Below are 17,692 nucleotides of genomic sequence, written 5' to 3'. Positions count from 1 at the left end.
GGAAGTTTCTCTGTCTGTCTCTCTATCTTTGGGCTGCTCCTGGGGCTTTTAGACCAAACTCATTACACAGGGTGAGACCTCTTTAAATAATACATCTCTACTTACACTCCCTCTCTCTCCTCTCGTCCCCCTTTTCATCCCCCTCACACGTTTCTCCTTCTCCTCCTTCCGTTTCCTTTTCTCTGTAACTACTTCTCACTCTGCTCTCTCTCATCCAAATTATTTGTCATCCTCTGCCTCTCTCTCTCTCTTTACCTTCCTCCCACCTCCTCTGTCTGTCTGATTTACTATATATTTTTTTCTCTCACCATTTCTCTCTGGCTCTCTCTCTTTCTCTCTCACACACACACACACACACACACACACACACACACACACACACACACACACACACACACACACACACACACACACACACACACACACACACACACACACACACACACACACACACACACACACACACACACACCTCCCATCGCAAACCTCTCTTTTATTGGTTTCCATGGTAACTAAGAGCTGGTGCGAGAAAGAAGGAATTCTCCGTGACTGTTGATAGGGTTGTGTGTGTGTGTGTGTGTGTGTGTGTGTGTGTGTGTGTGTGTGTGTGTGTGTGTGTGTGTGTGTGTGTGTGTGTGTGTGTGTGTGTGTGTGTGTGTGCGCAAGAGAGGAAGAGGGACACAGAGAGGGGGAGTGAGAGAGAGACAGCTATTATAGAGTGCCGACTAGAGGCAGTGTGCACACACACACATGGACACACACAAAATACAGTATGCCATTTATGCGGGGGGGGGGGGGGGGGGGGGGGGGGGGGGGGGGGGGGGGGGGGGGGGGGGGGGGGGGGGGGGGGGGGGGGGGGGGGGGGGGGGGGGGGGGGGGGGGGGGGGGGGGGGGGGGGGGGGGGGGGGGGGGGGGGGGGGGGGGGGGGGGGGGGGGGGGGGGGGGGGGGGGGGGGGGGGGGGGGGGGGGGGGGGGGGGGGGGGGGGGGGGGGGGATATATTGGCGAGATAAGGTTTGGACTTGTCTGCAATTATATATAAATATGTCACAAAATATGCTCAGACAAACAATGTTGTTTAATGACACACAAATCAGTGTATTGTTATTCAAACGTCCACACAGTGAAGGTTGGAAAAAGAAAACTTCTGGACTAATGACATTAACAAAAGCTAGTTGGACTCAGGAGTTAGTACACAGGAAACATCTGTTGATGTGAACTATACCGCACAAAAAAAGCGCTTTGAAAGCCTTTTTAAAGAATTGTTTGTTTTCCAGGGCAGCACAGTGGTGCAGCGGTTAGCGTTGTCGCCTGCGTGGGTTCTCTCCGGGTGCTCCGGCTTCCTCCCACCATCCAAAAAACATGCATCTCAGGTTAATTGGTGGTTCTACAAATTGCCCTTAGTTGTGAATGAGAGCGTGAATGGTCTTTGTTTCTGCCTGTCTCTATGTGGCCCTGTGATGGACTGGTGACCTGTCAGGGTGTACCCTGCCTTCACCCAAAGGTAGCTGGGATAGGCTCCAAACTAAATATACCACAGAATGACTTAAAACTAAGAAGATCTGCCTTTTGGAGTAACTCAGTCAAATCCCAGACCTTATCCCAGAAGAGAAGCCGTGGATTGACCTCAAGACAACCGTTCACACCGGACAACTTCAGAATATTGCTGAGCTGAAGCAGTTTGAGGTTACCGCTGCTGAACGTATTAAATCAAAGGGTTCAAATACTTTTTCCACCTGCACTCAAGGGTTCCCACACTTATCTTGCCACTGTGCATCTAAACACACTGATGCACAATTTTTTTTAAATACTAAACAGTGTACTGCATATTTCATGATTAGTATCGCGTTCATACATTGGATTAATTATACAATTATATTATAAATTGACCAAACTGAAATAATTTTCTTCAGTCTGAAATTCCCCTCTTGATCCAACAGCCAATAGCTACGCAGATTGCTTGTGTGTATTTTGAGGATTTTTATTGTTTCCGCTGTGTGTCACAGTAGGTCAGGGGAAAATGCTTTCTTTCCATCATCACATACAGTATTTCCACAGCGTGTGATGTTTGCCTTGCTCAACTGTTGTGGCTCACACGCACGTACTGTATGTCTCCACACCTCCAGCATTGCTGCTGTGGCGCTGCTACTGCCAGCCCTATTTTTCTACATTGAGTTTGCCTTTGATCATGAACATCAATAATCACAGTCTGAAAAGTGATAAGTTGTAACAAGAAAGCAATCACATGAGTTTCATTCATCCTCATTCAGAGAGAGAGCAGCAAAGTGTTGCCCTTCACCTCATATTCTGTTAACTTATTGACATGCTGCAATGACTGTAGTACACGTACAGCCTCTACGTTCTCCTTTGATAACATGTGTCTTTGACATATTCAGATTGAGCCTGAACATTGAAACTATATTGAAAGGTGTCAAGTTATGTAGTGTTGTTACTATGATTTCAATATGACAATCAACAGATCTTTTCACTGTCTATTTTTGCTTAGAAGCTCATTCCTTACACATGAAAAATAGGCTTCATACCGAAAACCTAAATTAGGGTGTCACTGCAGCGAGGCTCGAGCAGGCTGCCCTAACCTGTTAACATCAGTGCTAAAATGAAAAGAACATTCCCAACCATCACGTACAACCGAGGTAAATTGTGTGGCATCAATACAAAATAGTCCGGACATACTCACAATTCAGCTTTAATATATGTGCAGTTTTCATACATTTTTCAGATTTTTAGTTTGTTGTTTTATTACATTTTAATAGTCCCAAAATATTTGTACAACTTATTATGATTGGATCCCAATTCTGTTCATTACTTATCCACAAATAAACCAAAAAAAAGACGGTAATGTAGAAATGAGTGAAGTTGATAAGTGAATCGAAACAGTATTTCTGTTGGTGAGTAAGACTAACGTTTTTGTACTGTAGTACTGTAGTATGATTAGTATTGTAGCAGGAAAGGTATATCATACAGACCAGTAGGCTACCGGTAATTCCACCTTTTCTCAGTGTATTTTACTCAGCTCGTATTTGTTCCGACTGGCTGGTTCAGGTACACCTGAGATTTAGGATTTCTTTTGCTGCCACTGCTGCTGTTGTTTCGGGGACATGCTTCTTGACTCTTGTCAGTCGAGGAAGGGAACACATTGCAAATTGTGTTCACAAACTAAAAGTAGAAAAAAGCTTTTCATGAGGAAAATGTTTTCAAAATAAATGTTTTTGGCTCCTGGGGAAGGAAATACTTTGTCTGCCTCTACATATTAATCACCCATGTTGAGACACAGACACACTAAATCTTGAAAATGGTGGGAGTTATGTGTTATAAATGGCAGTTGTCAAGTCTGAAAGTTTCTTCATCGTGCACTGTCTGTGTCTACCAAATCCCTTTATATAGATAAATTGCAATCATTTATTTGACTATTTTGCATCAGTTTTGTGATGTGAAATAAAATAAATCTTCTTCAAGCAGTTTTGTTCTCATTGTTTTTCATGGTGTAAATGGATTCTGTTGTGTATATGTAGTGCTCGCTCAAGAGTTTGTGATTATTGACTTTGTTGTGGCATAAATCTTCTCTCTGAAATGAAAACGTGGAGTCTCTATAACGGCTCTGCTTATGGTTTTCAAAAAACTCCTGGAGGAACTGCAACACAACAGTAAAACTTTAGGCCACTTATGAAATATTTTCCTGTACCTTAAGCCCTGCTGTGTGTGTGTGTGTGTGTGTGTGTGTGTGTGTGTGTGTGTGTGTGTGTGTGTGTGTGTGTGTGTGTGTGTGTGTGTGTGTGTGTGTGTGTGTGTGTGTGTGTGTGTGTGTGTGTGTGTGTGTGTGTGTGTGTATATGTATACATATATATATATGCAGGCGTGTTTGCATATTTGTGAGAGAAAAGTCAAATGAGACGCAAACACCGAGAGGAAGGACTACAAGTGTGTTGCGTATGTGTGTGTGAATGATCAAAGCGCGTGGATGTGTGAGAGAAAAAGAGTGACTTGCATTGCATTTTTGCGTGTGTGTGAGAGAGAGAAGAAGGGGGGGGGAGGCTGATCAAAGCCCATATGTGTGAAGTCTTTTGATAAGGCTGACACCTGAGCCTAGAGCAGCACCACTGGGGGATTGTGGGTAGATCAAGACAAGACCTCTAGACCTGAGGGTTTGAATGCAACAGCACAACAAAAATCAATCCAAAAAATATCAATCAATATCAGAATACAGGATCAGGGGGAGAGGAAAGAAAGAAGGTGATTACTATGATGCTTTAGGAAACAAGAATAAAAGCAGAGTGGGATGGGAGTGGGGAGGAGGGGGATGAGTGGGTGGGAGTACAACAGCTGTCTAGCAAAGATGTTGAAACCAAGTTTTGCTGTATTTTTTATTCTTGGCATGCAAATCGTTTTTTACTGAAAAAGTTTCAGCCAAGAATGTGGGCCCAGTCTTAATGTCCACAATCGTGGTCTCAGAGACAGAGACACGTTACAGATTAAGTCCTGAAGGGCTCAGGGCTGTCCCGCTGTGAAATTGAAAAGTGCCTGGGGGCTCTCTGGTGGACTTTTGGAGTCCTTTATGCACAATTTCCACAAGACTGAAATGTTGAAGTCTTTGCTCGAGGGAATTACCCTCAAGGGAATGTTCATCCAAATCATCCAAAAGAATAAAAAAAACAGACATTGAGGGAGCTCATAACATTTAGGTTAATTTGATACAGTGCTTTAAACACGGGCGACACTCAATTCCATCAACCCACACATAAAAATCACACCCTCACATCTTCGTGCCAAAGACAGACCTCTGACCCTGGCAGCATATTCATTTACAAAGTGCTGTCTCATTTTTCACACGGCACTTTCAACCTTTGCACCCACATGCTCTCACATTTTCAACGAGAGCAGAGGTGATGATAATTAAAGTCTGTTAGGGATCACAGCTGATACTGTGGGCGGACAGTGGGACTGAGGCACAGAGGTACACACTATAGCATCTAAAACAAGACGAGACGAGTAAGAGGCCAGATAGTGTGAGGAAAGAAAGATTAAAGTAAAAATATGCGGTGAGTGTGTTTGTGTGTGTTGGGGAAGTTGACAATGACACGTCTGCTTGTGGCTGTTGTTTTCCTTCCAACATTGATGGACACTTTCACAAATGTCATTGACCTCTTCTGGCCTAACCTGCAGTATAAATGTGCACACACCCACATACTGTTCGCAGTATGGTCTGTAACTCTCTTGGGGGTGTTCAAGATGGATCAAGCTGCTGTTTCTTGTGGGTTGTACATTGGTAGTATGGAAAAATAGGCTTATTGAAAATGCACTGCATTGATACAGGAGATTCCAGATTCAAGAGGAACTAATTACTAATTACTCTGAAGGGGGTGCAGCAGAACAGTTGTAAAAAAAAATACATATGCCACTATGTTACAGCACTTTCCTCAATTGAAAAGTTGTTCATGTTGTATATAGCAACCAAATACTACTGTTGCATCATACTTATTGCTTCTAAGTGCCAGGGGATGTGTATCTTTTTCTAAGCCATTTGCAGTCTGCCATCAGTCAATCAAAGACATCATTTCTGTTTTAAAATATATTAAAAAAAATTCACACAAGATGGCAATAAGATAAGAGCCTATTTATATACTCAGCTATATATTTAGCAGATATCATTGTGTACACAAACATACACACGAATACACAAATACACTAGCACAGATAGACATTCGAAGCACTACACTTTCATATTATATAACAAAGCCTTGGAGCCACAAGGGTCCAACTGATATTTGGGGACACCATGAATTTTCTGCTAAACTAAACAACTTCTGAGCCAAATGTAGTCAGTTGGATTATTTTTGAAAACTACATACGAATAGCAGATTAGAGTATTGATATGCTCGCCAGCTTTGAGTGCAATGGGCAGTGCTCCCAGCACTGGGGAAAAAATTAAAAAGACACGATTAAAACCTGAATGCTTCATTGCAGCATGATGTCTCTAAATAACTGAAGCAGCAAAGCGGATGAAACTGCCAATGCCAAAAACATTGTTTTTTGTAACATTACCTTATTCCAGTGGCCACAATTTAGCAGTAGTCCACTGATGTTTTCTTGTTATTCTGCCCTTGTACCCTATAAACTGATTCAAGTGGAATAATGGCAATGAGGTGAACCTGCTGACCATTAGCTTTTGTTTTACAATGTTGGCATCCATATTTGGTGAACAGTCTCACCCTTGTTCTACAGTCTTCTGATTTTCTGATTTTAGGACAATGCAGCAGGAAAACGATCACACAGGCAGGGCTGATTTTATAGCCAAACAGAGCAAAAGCATCTCACCACTTAAGTAACCTGATGTCAGTTCAACTGATCACACTTCAGGAAGCAAACATTAAATAAAGCTGGCTACAGTAAAGTCCTGGCAGAGCATTAAAGGGAAGATACCAAGTGTTTACTGATATCTGTAGACTTTATACATAAGTCAATTGTGTATTTTTTATTTTATTTTTAAATCTATTATTTATTATTTATAACCTTTATTCAGGTGAGCCAAGCTCTCTTTTTCAGTAATGCTGTGATCATACTCACAGTTGCACACATTCACACCTGATAGCTGCCCAGAACAACCACAGTTTGATGTGTTGACCACTGATCAGCTCCAGTAGGGCAGCTTGGGGTTAAGGACCTTGTTCAGACATAGTAATGAGGGAGAGGGGCAAGTGTTTCGTTCACATTCTCCACCTAGGTTCATCATGCCCATCTGGAAATCAAATGAAAATGACCACGTGATGAAAAATTGGGGAGATTTAGAAATTACTGCAGTGTTATATGAATACCCTTAAATATTAGCTGAATGGCAATGCTTAAACTTCATAGACATTGCTTTGTTTTGAATCCAATATGCTGAAGTACAACAATATGTCACTGACCCAACTCAGTGTATATAGTAGTCACTATCCTCTTTCTATGTACAGTATATTCTTTTTATTTAGGGCTGTGGGGGATTTCCGTTATGCACTGGTTGAAAGACAGTGTACCCTCTGAGCAGGATTCTTGTCCATCATTGGACTAACAACGTTAGACAGATAAATGCTCACACTCACTTTCCTATTAACGGAGAATTTACAGTTATCAATTTTCAAATTCATCTAAACTGTGCTGATCAGCGGTCAGCCTTTAAGTGACAGTTGTACCTCCTGAGCCTTCATATCTGTCACCTGAGTACTAGAACATGTCTAGGTCTTACCTAGCACAAGCTAAACTCGACCATCATGTCATGTCTCCATATAACTTTAACCTTTTGTACTCTGTCATGAAAGCACATTGCAGTTTGTGTTGTCTTTGAAGACACTCAGTCACCCATGTTAGTGGTCTATCTAAGTGTTGAACAATAGCAACTGGTGTTGCCTGAGGTTCCTAAATATGTTTCATTCAAAGGGCTTCTTAAGTTTAGCTGACTGGTGGGCTTTCAACCTCTTGTGTTGAAGCCTCTTGTGTCAACCTCATTGACACCTTGAGAGTCGTAGAGTTCACCTGTGAGCCGCTGACTCACCCGGTCATCATGTGAGGTGTTAGTATCACATGAGTCATGGTGTGAATAGGTGTTTAGTTTCTGAGGAGGGATCCCAAGGGTGCACTGTAAATGGCTGATAAGTGGTGTCACAGACCAACCACCTCCTCTGTTTAGTGAAGCTCTTTCCAGTTTGACATAGATGGTTTCTTTCATTCCTCTTTCAAACCATCTATATTCCCTGGCCAAAACATGTAAACTGCTGTCCTTAAATGAGTGTACTGTGTCCTTCAGATTTAGGTGGACTGCTGACTCCTGACCTGAGGAGTGGACTCTCCTGTGTTGTGCGGTGTGTTTGTAAAGCAGTTGTTTTTTCCTATTTATACAGGTCTGAGCATTCCTCGCTGCCTTGAACACCATACATTACATTGCTCTGACTTTGCCTGGTTGTTTAGTCCTTGGGATGGACAAGCTTCCATCTCATAGTGTTACAGGGCTTGAAGTATATAGGGATCAGGTGATTCTTGAAAGTCCTCCTTAGGTTTTTAGATCTTCCTGTAACATAAGGAATAGTAATGTTCTTCCATGTATTGTGCTTGTCATCTCTGTCGGTTCTGTAACTCTTCCTGGTTTTGGTTAAGGCCCAGTGTGGGTAATCACAGCTTTAAGGAATTTTCTTGATATTTTCCTTTTTCTTTCCCTCCGTTCTTGTGGGCACGTTCTGAGCCCCTTGGTGTAGGTATCTGATAACCCCCACCTTGTGCTCCAGTGGGTAGTGAGAATCAAAGAGTAAATATTGATTTCTGTGTGGGTTTTCTCTACATGTGTGGCCAATTGCTGTATGGAAGGATTTGAGAGCCGGGCCCTGATATCCTTCACAGAAATTCCTCCTGGCCACTGGTTTAGATTCATTGATGACACCTGGTTCAAAACCAAACACCCTAAGGACAAACAAACCCTAGCATAAGCAGATTTTTTTTTTTTTTTTTTTTTTTTTTTACACAGTTCAATGCATTGAGGAATGCTCAGATTTTTACATTGGGGAGACAAAACACCCGCTTCACAAGCTCATGGCTCAACACAAAAGAGCCAACTCTTCAAGCCAGGACTGAGCAGTCCACCTACATCTGAACGACAAGGGATACTCATTTGGGTACTCAGGTTGGCCGGTGGTTTGATAAATAACATACATGTGCTGAAGTGGATACAAAAGGGTCTCTTAATCTGACCCTTTGTGTGACATTGTACAAAACACTTAACCAATACCCAACACATGGCTTTGAAATTTGCTTTTGTCCTGAACATGTAAATTATTTGAATTTTAGTTTAAAAAAAACTTTTAAATGAAAAACTTAATAATAATCTCTTTCTGCCTAAAGCTCCATGTGGAGGACAGTACGGTGGATCTGAAGGTGTCGTTTTGTCTCCAAACTATCCTTTAAACTACACTACAAGACAGGCTTGCTCCTATTACATCACTGTATCCGCACAGTTTGGTAAGTACATAAATGGTCACAATGGATGTTGTAATCAAAATCAAGGGATAATTTATATGTTTATATATTTCTCTGATAATTGTTTTTGTTTTCAGTGGTGTTTGGTCAGTTTGCCGTCTTCCAGACAGCAATGAATGACTCAGTGGAGCTGTTTGATGGAGCCAATGACAATGCTCGATTGCTCAGCTCCCTGGCTGGGTCACATTCAGGTAAGTCTGTTGACTAATTCTGGTGTCAGACACAGATGAAGGAGAGCTATTTGATGATTCTGTAATCAAATAAACATTGGTTTTATAGTTTTTTCACTTACTATGAATTAACATGATATATCTTTGAAAAGCTGCCATTCAATTGTAAAATTCTAAAGTTTTCCCGTTTTCCTTTATTTGTGTTCGTGAGCTAATCTTTGAAAGAGGAAAATAATGAAATCATCTGAAAGAAAGCAGCTCTGGGGGGCTGTAGAACACAGCACCAGTGGTCGTTATCACAATTTATTTGACAGTGATGTATTTGGTGAAAATCCATTATGCGTTATCTTCACAAGAATATATCAGCACTGGTAAGCGTCTCACAGGGGCCATACAATATACAGTAGCACTGATACTCTAAACACAATCCTCCATTGGTTTCCTTATCCTCCAACTTTGAGTCATCCCAGCTTGGCAACAGTTTGACTCACTACACAGTGCCACCGGCAAGATGGATGGAGATTGAAAGATGTGTCAAAACTGATGTAGGTGACACAGTATGACGAATGAAATATGAAGAAATATTGATTAGCATAGTAGCAGGCAAAAATGTGATTGCATTGCCTCAGAGTTTCACTTTATTGTGTGTCTTGGCCAGGGGGTGTGCTGCAGGGAAATCCCACTAGATTTGACATTTAGTTTCTTTGTGTAGAAATCAGGGTTTTTAAAATACTTTCACTGTTATGTGTATTCTGTATTTTGCGTGTAGAATTATGAGGGAGGAAAATTAAGCTGTTTGATAAAGGAGAAGACTGCAACTACAAGAAAAATTGTCTACATTGCTGGATTACATCAATCAAAAAAAAAAAAAAAAGAAACGATCAAAATAGAGAAAATGCAAACGTGGAAATAGATATGATAGTTCCTTACAACATTTATGATTAGTTTTGCACTACAGCTAGGCTGCTTCTGTGCTCTTTTTTTTTTTTTTTTTTAACTGACTGGATCAGGAGACTTATTTCAACATAAGATGTGACAGTTTTTTGTTGGCTAAATGTAGCTGCACATAAAGCAAATTTTGTCCTCTTCAACCACTATCCATCAAAGTTAGTGCGGAGGAAAAAGGCCAATTTACATAATGTAAAACGGGTGGCTTACTCCTTAAAGTTCATTTAAGTTTGACTTTCCCCTTTTGAGATAAAAAAAAAAAGAATGAAGCACACCAGGGTTTGCAAAATAATGTTACCTGCATCATTACCCTATCACACACACACACCCACACCCACACACACACACACACACACACACACACACACACACACACACACACACACACACACACACACACACACACACACACACACACACACACACACACACACACACACACACACACAGGGGCAAACAGCTTTGTAGCACATTGTTCCACCAAACTGACTGATTATCCTGACACACAAACATATTAGCACACATACACGAAAACCCAACTAACGCATGCACACACACACCCCGACGCAGCTAATGATGGTTCTAAATGTCAGCCACACCAGGCCATGTTTTTTTATCATTGATCACTGTTACTTTGTTTGCCTGTGTACGCGTGTGCATATAAATCTCTGTTTGTATGTGCCTGTGAGCTGGCGTGTGTGTTTGTTCCTGCATTTTCATTCTTGTGAGGCCCAGTTTTTAGCACAAGCCAAAACTGAATGAGAAACCCTGCTAAGGGTTATGTAATGAATGTAAACTGCTACAGTTAAAAGTATGGTAAGTGTTTGTGAAAGAAGCAGTCAATGGATGATTACGTATGTACATGTGTGTCCATATGGAGCTGTATGTTGTTGTTGCTCTTGTTATCTGCTGTTTTTAGTATTAACATTCATTTAGAAATGATTATGTGTTTGTGTGTGTTTGTGTGTAATTGTTTGTCCCAGGTGAGACATTGCCACTGGCAACTTCCAATCAGATCATGCTCCGGTTCAATGCTAAGAGTGGCCAGTCAGCTAGAGGCTTTCACTTCGTCTACCAAGGTAATTTCACTATGTTTGCCTCTCCATCTCGCTTTTTCTCACTAATACAAAATCATTTTTATTCAATTCAAGCTCAACATCAAAGTCTCCCTGCTGATGTATATCTATTTTTTTTGTCTCTGTCGTCTTCTCGTATTATTTAATTATAGCTGTGCCTCGGACCAGCGACAGTCAGTGCAGTTCAGTGCCAGAGCCTCGATATGGCAGGCGAATCGGTTCAGAGTTCTCAGCGGGCTCTGTGGTTCGGTTCGAGTGCAGTCCAGGCTATCTACTAAAAGGATCCAGTGCGATCAAGTGCCAGGCCGTGCCAGGTGCCCTCGCACAGTGGAACGCAACAACACCAACCTGCATAGGTACGGCTGACGACGCTGAAATGTATTGAGAATGTAACACATAAACAAACTTCTGCAGCTCCAATGTAAAGGCAGACCATTTACAATGAAAACAGCTGTGTTCTTGCTGCTGGACCACTGCGATTACTTCAACACAACTTTACTTAACTCTACTATGACAAAATAATCTTCAGTCAGAAGTCCAATGAGAGACTGTTTTTAAAGAAAAAGTTACAACTAACTGTAAGATTCAATAAGAAAAGAAGCCAGATATCCAATCTGTAATGCATATTTTTTTTTAAACAACACTAAATCTAAAATTGCTGTACTGTATCTGTACATTTTCATTTTTATATAGATTTTTTTTTGCAATGCAGTGATATCTGTACATGTAGAGACCCCAAACTTTACACAGTCTAATTTTACCTTCGGACAAGCTAGCAGCAAAAAATACAATTTCAATTCTGATACCAAATTCTGTCTTCTTGCTGAAATTACATAATATATCAGAAGGCTACATGAGACATAGTAAGTAACAATAAATGACCAGAGCGGTCACAGAGCTAAGACTGTTGGACTGATGGAAATTGCTCGGCCAACCATCTTAAGAGCCAGGCTGGAAGCTGCCAAGATGACTGGTTGACTGGCCAGCAGGTGCATCCTCAGATCTCTGTCCGCATCGGTGTCGATTTTAATAGGTATTAATTGGATATCTGGATGATTGGAAATCTAAAAGGTTATTTTCTCAACTGGAAAAATATCAAAAATGAACAAAGTCTCATAATGGCTGTCATGGGAACAAAATAACAGCTTTGAGCCTGGCTCAAAATGTCCACTATCACTACTGGTTGGCATGAAATGCACTCTGAGATACTTGATTATCCCAAGTCAGCTTACAAAGTATCCTTGATGAAGCAGGTGTCGAGTTATTCAATCTATACTTTGCTACAATTGCAGTTTGGATTGAAACAGAGCTTTTGCTGGAGCTGATGACATGTTATGTCCACGAGAACACAGATACAGATGAGAACGCAGAAGGGAAATGGCCTAAATTATTCCTTCCTTTCTGTGTATCATCCTGTACTAATTAATGAGAGTAACTGAGAGTTGGGATTTTGACATTAATTTCAACAACCTAAATGTATGCCTGTGTGAAACCACTCTGCTGAGCGCTAGCACTTTGCAAACAGCGTCAACTGTCACCTCAGTTTATACCATAAATAATGTTTGTTATCATATTTTCTCTCTCCAACTCCCTGTTTGGTAATATAAACACTTTATTGTCTGTCTCTTGGTATGGAGAGCCATATTCCAACATCCTGTCCTATCTGTTAGCTATTTAGTTAATAAGTTTTGCCAAGACATTTATATTTCATGTCTCCTTTTTAGTGCCCTGCAGTGGCAATTTGACTGAACGTCGTGGCACAATACTGTCTCCTGGCTATCCTGAACCCTACCCAAACAGTCTCAACTGTTTATGGAGGATCCATGTCAGTGAAGGGGCAGGGATACAGGTACAGATATATATATATATATATATATAAATATATAAATGTATAATGTATTCTATGTGCAATAATTGAGGAGGATGCAAATGAGCTCGCAGGCTGTTGTATTCATTTATTATCATTGTTTGCTATTCAGATCCAAGTAATAACATTTGCTACTGAGCACAACTGGGACTCTCTGGAGATCTACGATGGAGGAGACATGACAGCTCCTAAATTAGGGTCATTTTCTGGTATGACAATATGCTCACATACACATAAATACCTAAACTTGTGCACAGGCAGCCATGCACACATAACAGTACAAAGTTGCACGATGGATGAATTATGACACACACACACACACACACACACACACATATATATATATATGTGTGTGTGTATATATATAAAACACGAACAAATGCGTACAGCCACCCAACATCTATGATGAAGCAGATATGACAGGTCTTAGAGTATAGATACACAGACGCACAGCGTACACTGGAGAGCTATGATGGATGAGTTGTAATATCTGAAAATATGATACATTTCCTAAATAAACAATAAATGTTTTTAAGACATCAAATTCTTCCAGTTCCAAGCAGTCAGTGAGAAAAGTTTCACCACATGATTGAGGATGGAGGAAAAAGGGAAGAAGGGAGAGGAAGAAGACAGGCAGGGATAAAGAATGATCTAACCTTTTACAATTTCCCTGTGGGGTTTCCCCTGTGACCTGCCCCAAGCACATACCTGTCACACAGCTATCACACATAAAACATGCCGCCCATAGGGCAACACACATACTCACACTCACACTCACACACACACAAACACACTCACACACACACACACACACACACACACACACAAATGACTGTAACCTTCTGAAGAAGGCACACCAGGGAGCTGCCCACTAAAACCATAGTGATCTGGTGTTGACCACTGAGGAGCTTTACTCGGGCAGATAAGGGCTGCTTCACATAAGGATAGTAAAATGCTAGCTCTCCATGGAGGGCGAGGGTTCGTTCACCTTCCCTACACATAATTTCCCAGCTGGTCTTAAGGTTTTAACAAGACTAGTGGTGCAACTCTTGCTTGCTGAAAAAGCAGTACCACTTATTTTTTAGGGAATTTCATGCTGTATTTTGAGAGCTGTGTTACACAAACTTTAATGCTTTTGTGATATTTTGTATTTCCATCATATAGTCAACATGTACCTTAAAAATACTACTGATATAACCAGTTCGTTAACCATATATAACACCAGTTTGTGAATTGGAGAGCAAACACTCATTGACTGGTTCTGTCATTTCTTGTCTTTCACAGGAACAACAGCTCCTGCTCTCCTCAACTCGACATCCAATCAGCTCCTTCTGCACTTTCAAAGTGACATCAGTGTGGTGGCAGCAGGCTTTCACCTAGAATACAAGAGTGAGCTAAAGCTTTTAACATGAAGATATAAATAGAAAGAATGATGGACTGTTCGATTGATTGGTTTAAAAAATTAAGTACTTTCTGACATAAAATAACCAAGGAGTTAATATCAGGCCCTTCTTTATCAGAATCTCTAAATGCACGCACGCACACACGCACACACACACACACACACACACACACACACACACACACACACACACACACACACACACACACACACACACACACACACACACACACACACACACACACACCCCACTGAAGCCAAAACTTCAACATCAAATAACAAGAATCAGTGACCTGAACTGGTACTGCCTGAGAGCATACACACATACTGAGAACCACGCTGACGCACACACACACAGGACACACCTAGAGGGACGTAAACAGAATCACGTAGACTCAGACACACAATAAGGGCCTCTACTTGCGTCATACATGCACTTCGGTCCAAAAAAGGGCACTTACACACACAAATATGTAGTGAGAGAAAGGTATAGACACACATATTAACATCATGCATTTACACACCTGTCAGAGCATAGCTGTGCTTTTCAGTCCTTTGTAGTTGTTTTAACTTAAAATCATTTCTAGATCAATGAACACGTCCCCTTTGGTGAGTATACGTGAGTTGTGGTGTGTTGTACACACATTTCTCTGTATGTTGATTAGTGTGTGTGTGTGTGTGTGTGTGTGTGTGTGTGTGTGTGTGTGTGTGTGTGTGTGTGTGTGTGTGTGTGTGTGTGTGTGTGTGTGTGTGTGTGTGTGTGTGTGTGTGTGTGTGTGTGTGCGTGTGTGTGTGAGGGAGCATGCAGTGCACACATTTGCAGCTCGATGGTCTGTATTTTTGTTGGCTGTTTGTGTGTCGACATGCCCTCACTGGGAATGAAAACCAGGAACACCGGTCACTTTTAGGGACAGTGGAGTCTTTTTGAATGTAGTTATTCTAAACTTTTTCAACATGTCTTTTACCAGCAGATGCACACACACAGAGCAAGTTGTGAAGTGGTACAGGAGAGGAAAGGAAAAAATAGTAGACATAGGTGATGCAAGGAATTTGAAAGACTTTGTTTAGACAGAAGGCAAATCGGATTAGTTTCTTAAATCAGATCTTTAGGACAGACTGTCCTCACTGTTATTTGAGGGGATCTGATTTTGTGTGTCCAGACATTAGTAACCTATCTGCATTGGTTGCTGTGGTAAGAAAGTACGCGAAGCTCTGCTGGTGATGCAGCTTTCCAACGCAGAAGCAAAGGGCCAGTAGAAAATGTATTCCGCCGTTTGTTCATGGACTGTTGTCCTCATTGTCCTCCATAGCACCTACACTCTCTGATAGTGCTCTGCAAGTAGTAGCATCGATTCTGTTCACCCCACCATTCTGAAAATGACGCCATTAATCCAATCTGAGCCACCGGAGCGTCCCGACTGAGACTGTTGAATTCTGATTGGAATCACATTTCAAACCACCTCTAAATGTGGTTTGATCTGATTTGCAAAAATTGCAATTCATGTGTTTTTTTGCACTCCGGACATTCAAAAATCAATCCAGATACAATCTGGATATGACAAAAAAACTTTGGGCTGGTGGTCTGAACAAGGCCATAACTGTCTGTGAAGAAGGAATACAGCATTGGAAAATCAACACAGTACTGCTGCATTGTTACCCAAAAAGAGAGATACTTGCTGTCATCATGGAAACCAAGTTCGAGGAGAGGAATGTATTTTTCTTAATTTCTTAACATGACCTCACCAGAAAATAGATCATACATTACCTCACCATAAACGCTCTTGCAGGTCTCAGATGATAGTTTTACTTATCTCAAAGTAGGCTCTAACTGTTTAATCTGCAGCAGAATTTGTTCCAAGTTTGCCTGAGTGGTTCTTTGCAAGAAGTCTCACCACAAAGTGCAGCACCTATCTGAACCTATTTTATTTAACAACAAGTTTACTCATTTAACTTACTCATTTAATAGGTGATGAGAAAAGACACCAAAAAAACCCCCAAAACAATAAATATCCCTGCAATTAGGGAACTATTTCTGGAACCATTTTTGACACAACATCTGTTGTGCACTGATCCTTCACTGCGCTGTCTTCTGTTTTCCACTGTGTTTCCTGTAGAAACAGAAAAAGAAAAAGAAAAAAAAACGTATAGCTAAAGATAGTAATCATCCTCACGTAATGTGGCAGAGGTGGACAAACTTATCTGCTGGGGACATGTTAATGATTGTGGTGATGATGTTCTAATCATTTTAAGCTGACTAAAGGGCCTTTCTTCTAAAGGGCCGAGTGAGACATCTCTATCCCCTGTCTGTCCTCACATAAACTGAAACAGAAGTATAGTAAATCCAGTCAGTTAGACTTAAATGCTGACGCTGTCTAGTTATAGTCTAGTGGCCCTAGTGGGGTGGTTTGTGGTTCTGTCAGCATTTTACAGAGCATCCCTGCTCTCTCATAGCCAGTGGAAAAGGGAACAGTGTGCTTGCACAGAGAGAGAGAGAAAGATGGTCAGCCAAATGGAATAGTTTCATTGATCAGTTGTCATGACAGCTTGCTGATGCTCTGCCTAATAAATACGTTGTGTATATTGTGTGTATGCGCATGTGCGCACAGTCTCCCCCCCTTATTCGCCTCTGCAAGCGCACTGTCATGCAGAAGTCACTCATGCGCACACACTCACAAATGTCATTTGATGGCGCTGTACCACCTGGATGTGTGTGTGTGTGTGTGTGTGTGTGTGTGTGTGTGTGTGTGTGTGTGTGTGTGTGTGTGTGTGTGTGTGTGTGTGTGTGTGTGTGTGTGTGTGTGTGTGTGCGCGCGCGCATTTGTGTGTTTGAGCTCAGCAGGATCACAGCGTTTTGCTGGTAGGAAGGTAGATAATGAACCAACAAGACCAGGCACACAAGCAAACACACACACACACACACACACACACACACACACACACACACACACACACACACACACACACACACACACACACACACACACACACACACACACACACTTACACGAACATTCACTCCTCTGTCTCCCCTTCCTTCACTCTCTATCCCTCTTCCACCCCTGTGTTGCCATGGTAACCGCTCCGGGGCAGTCTCCTGCGGAAGTTTCCACACACACACAAGCACATAAATGAACACACACAGATACACCCTTACTGATGCTATTTGATAAAGGGCCTGCTGCTGTCAAACTTATTAAGGATGTGTTTAACCTT

The 17,692-nt window shown here is 41.5% G+C and overlaps 1 protein-coding gene across 1 annotated transcript in view; it reads left to right on the top strand.

The window, feature by feature from the left end:
* Positions 1 to 17,692, top strand: part of csmd1a (CUB and Sushi multiple domains 1a) — a 389,222-nt gene that overhangs the window by 303,704 nt on the left and 67,826 nt on the right. Inside the window, exons 33-39 of the mRNA XM_069693686.1 lie at positions 8,882 to 8,998; positions 9,094 to 9,207; positions 11,118 to 11,213; positions 11,363 to 11,566; positions 12,935 to 13,059; positions 13,190 to 13,286; positions 14,362 to 14,466. Of these exons, the coding sequence (XP_069549787.1) occupies positions 8,882 to 8,998; positions 9,094 to 9,207; positions 11,118 to 11,213; positions 11,363 to 11,566; positions 12,935 to 13,059; positions 13,190 to 13,286; positions 14,362 to 14,466 (858 nt within the window). The remainder of the gene's footprint in view (positions 1 to 8,881; positions 8,999 to 9,093; positions 9,208 to 11,117; positions 11,214 to 11,362; positions 11,567 to 12,934; positions 13,060 to 13,189; positions 13,287 to 14,361; positions 14,467 to 17,692) is intronic.

Source organism: Brachyistius frenatus, unplaced genomic scaffold (assembly GCF_029030835.1).
Source record: "Brachyistius frenatus isolate BFR_SWC_R1_liver_20210118 unplaced genomic scaffold, ASM2903083v1 Contig_15, whole genome shotgun sequence".
NCBI lineage: Eukaryota > Metazoa > Chordata > Actinopteri > Embiotocidae > Brachyistius > Brachyistius frenatus.
This window is presented reverse-complemented; position numbering and strand designations above follow the sequence as displayed.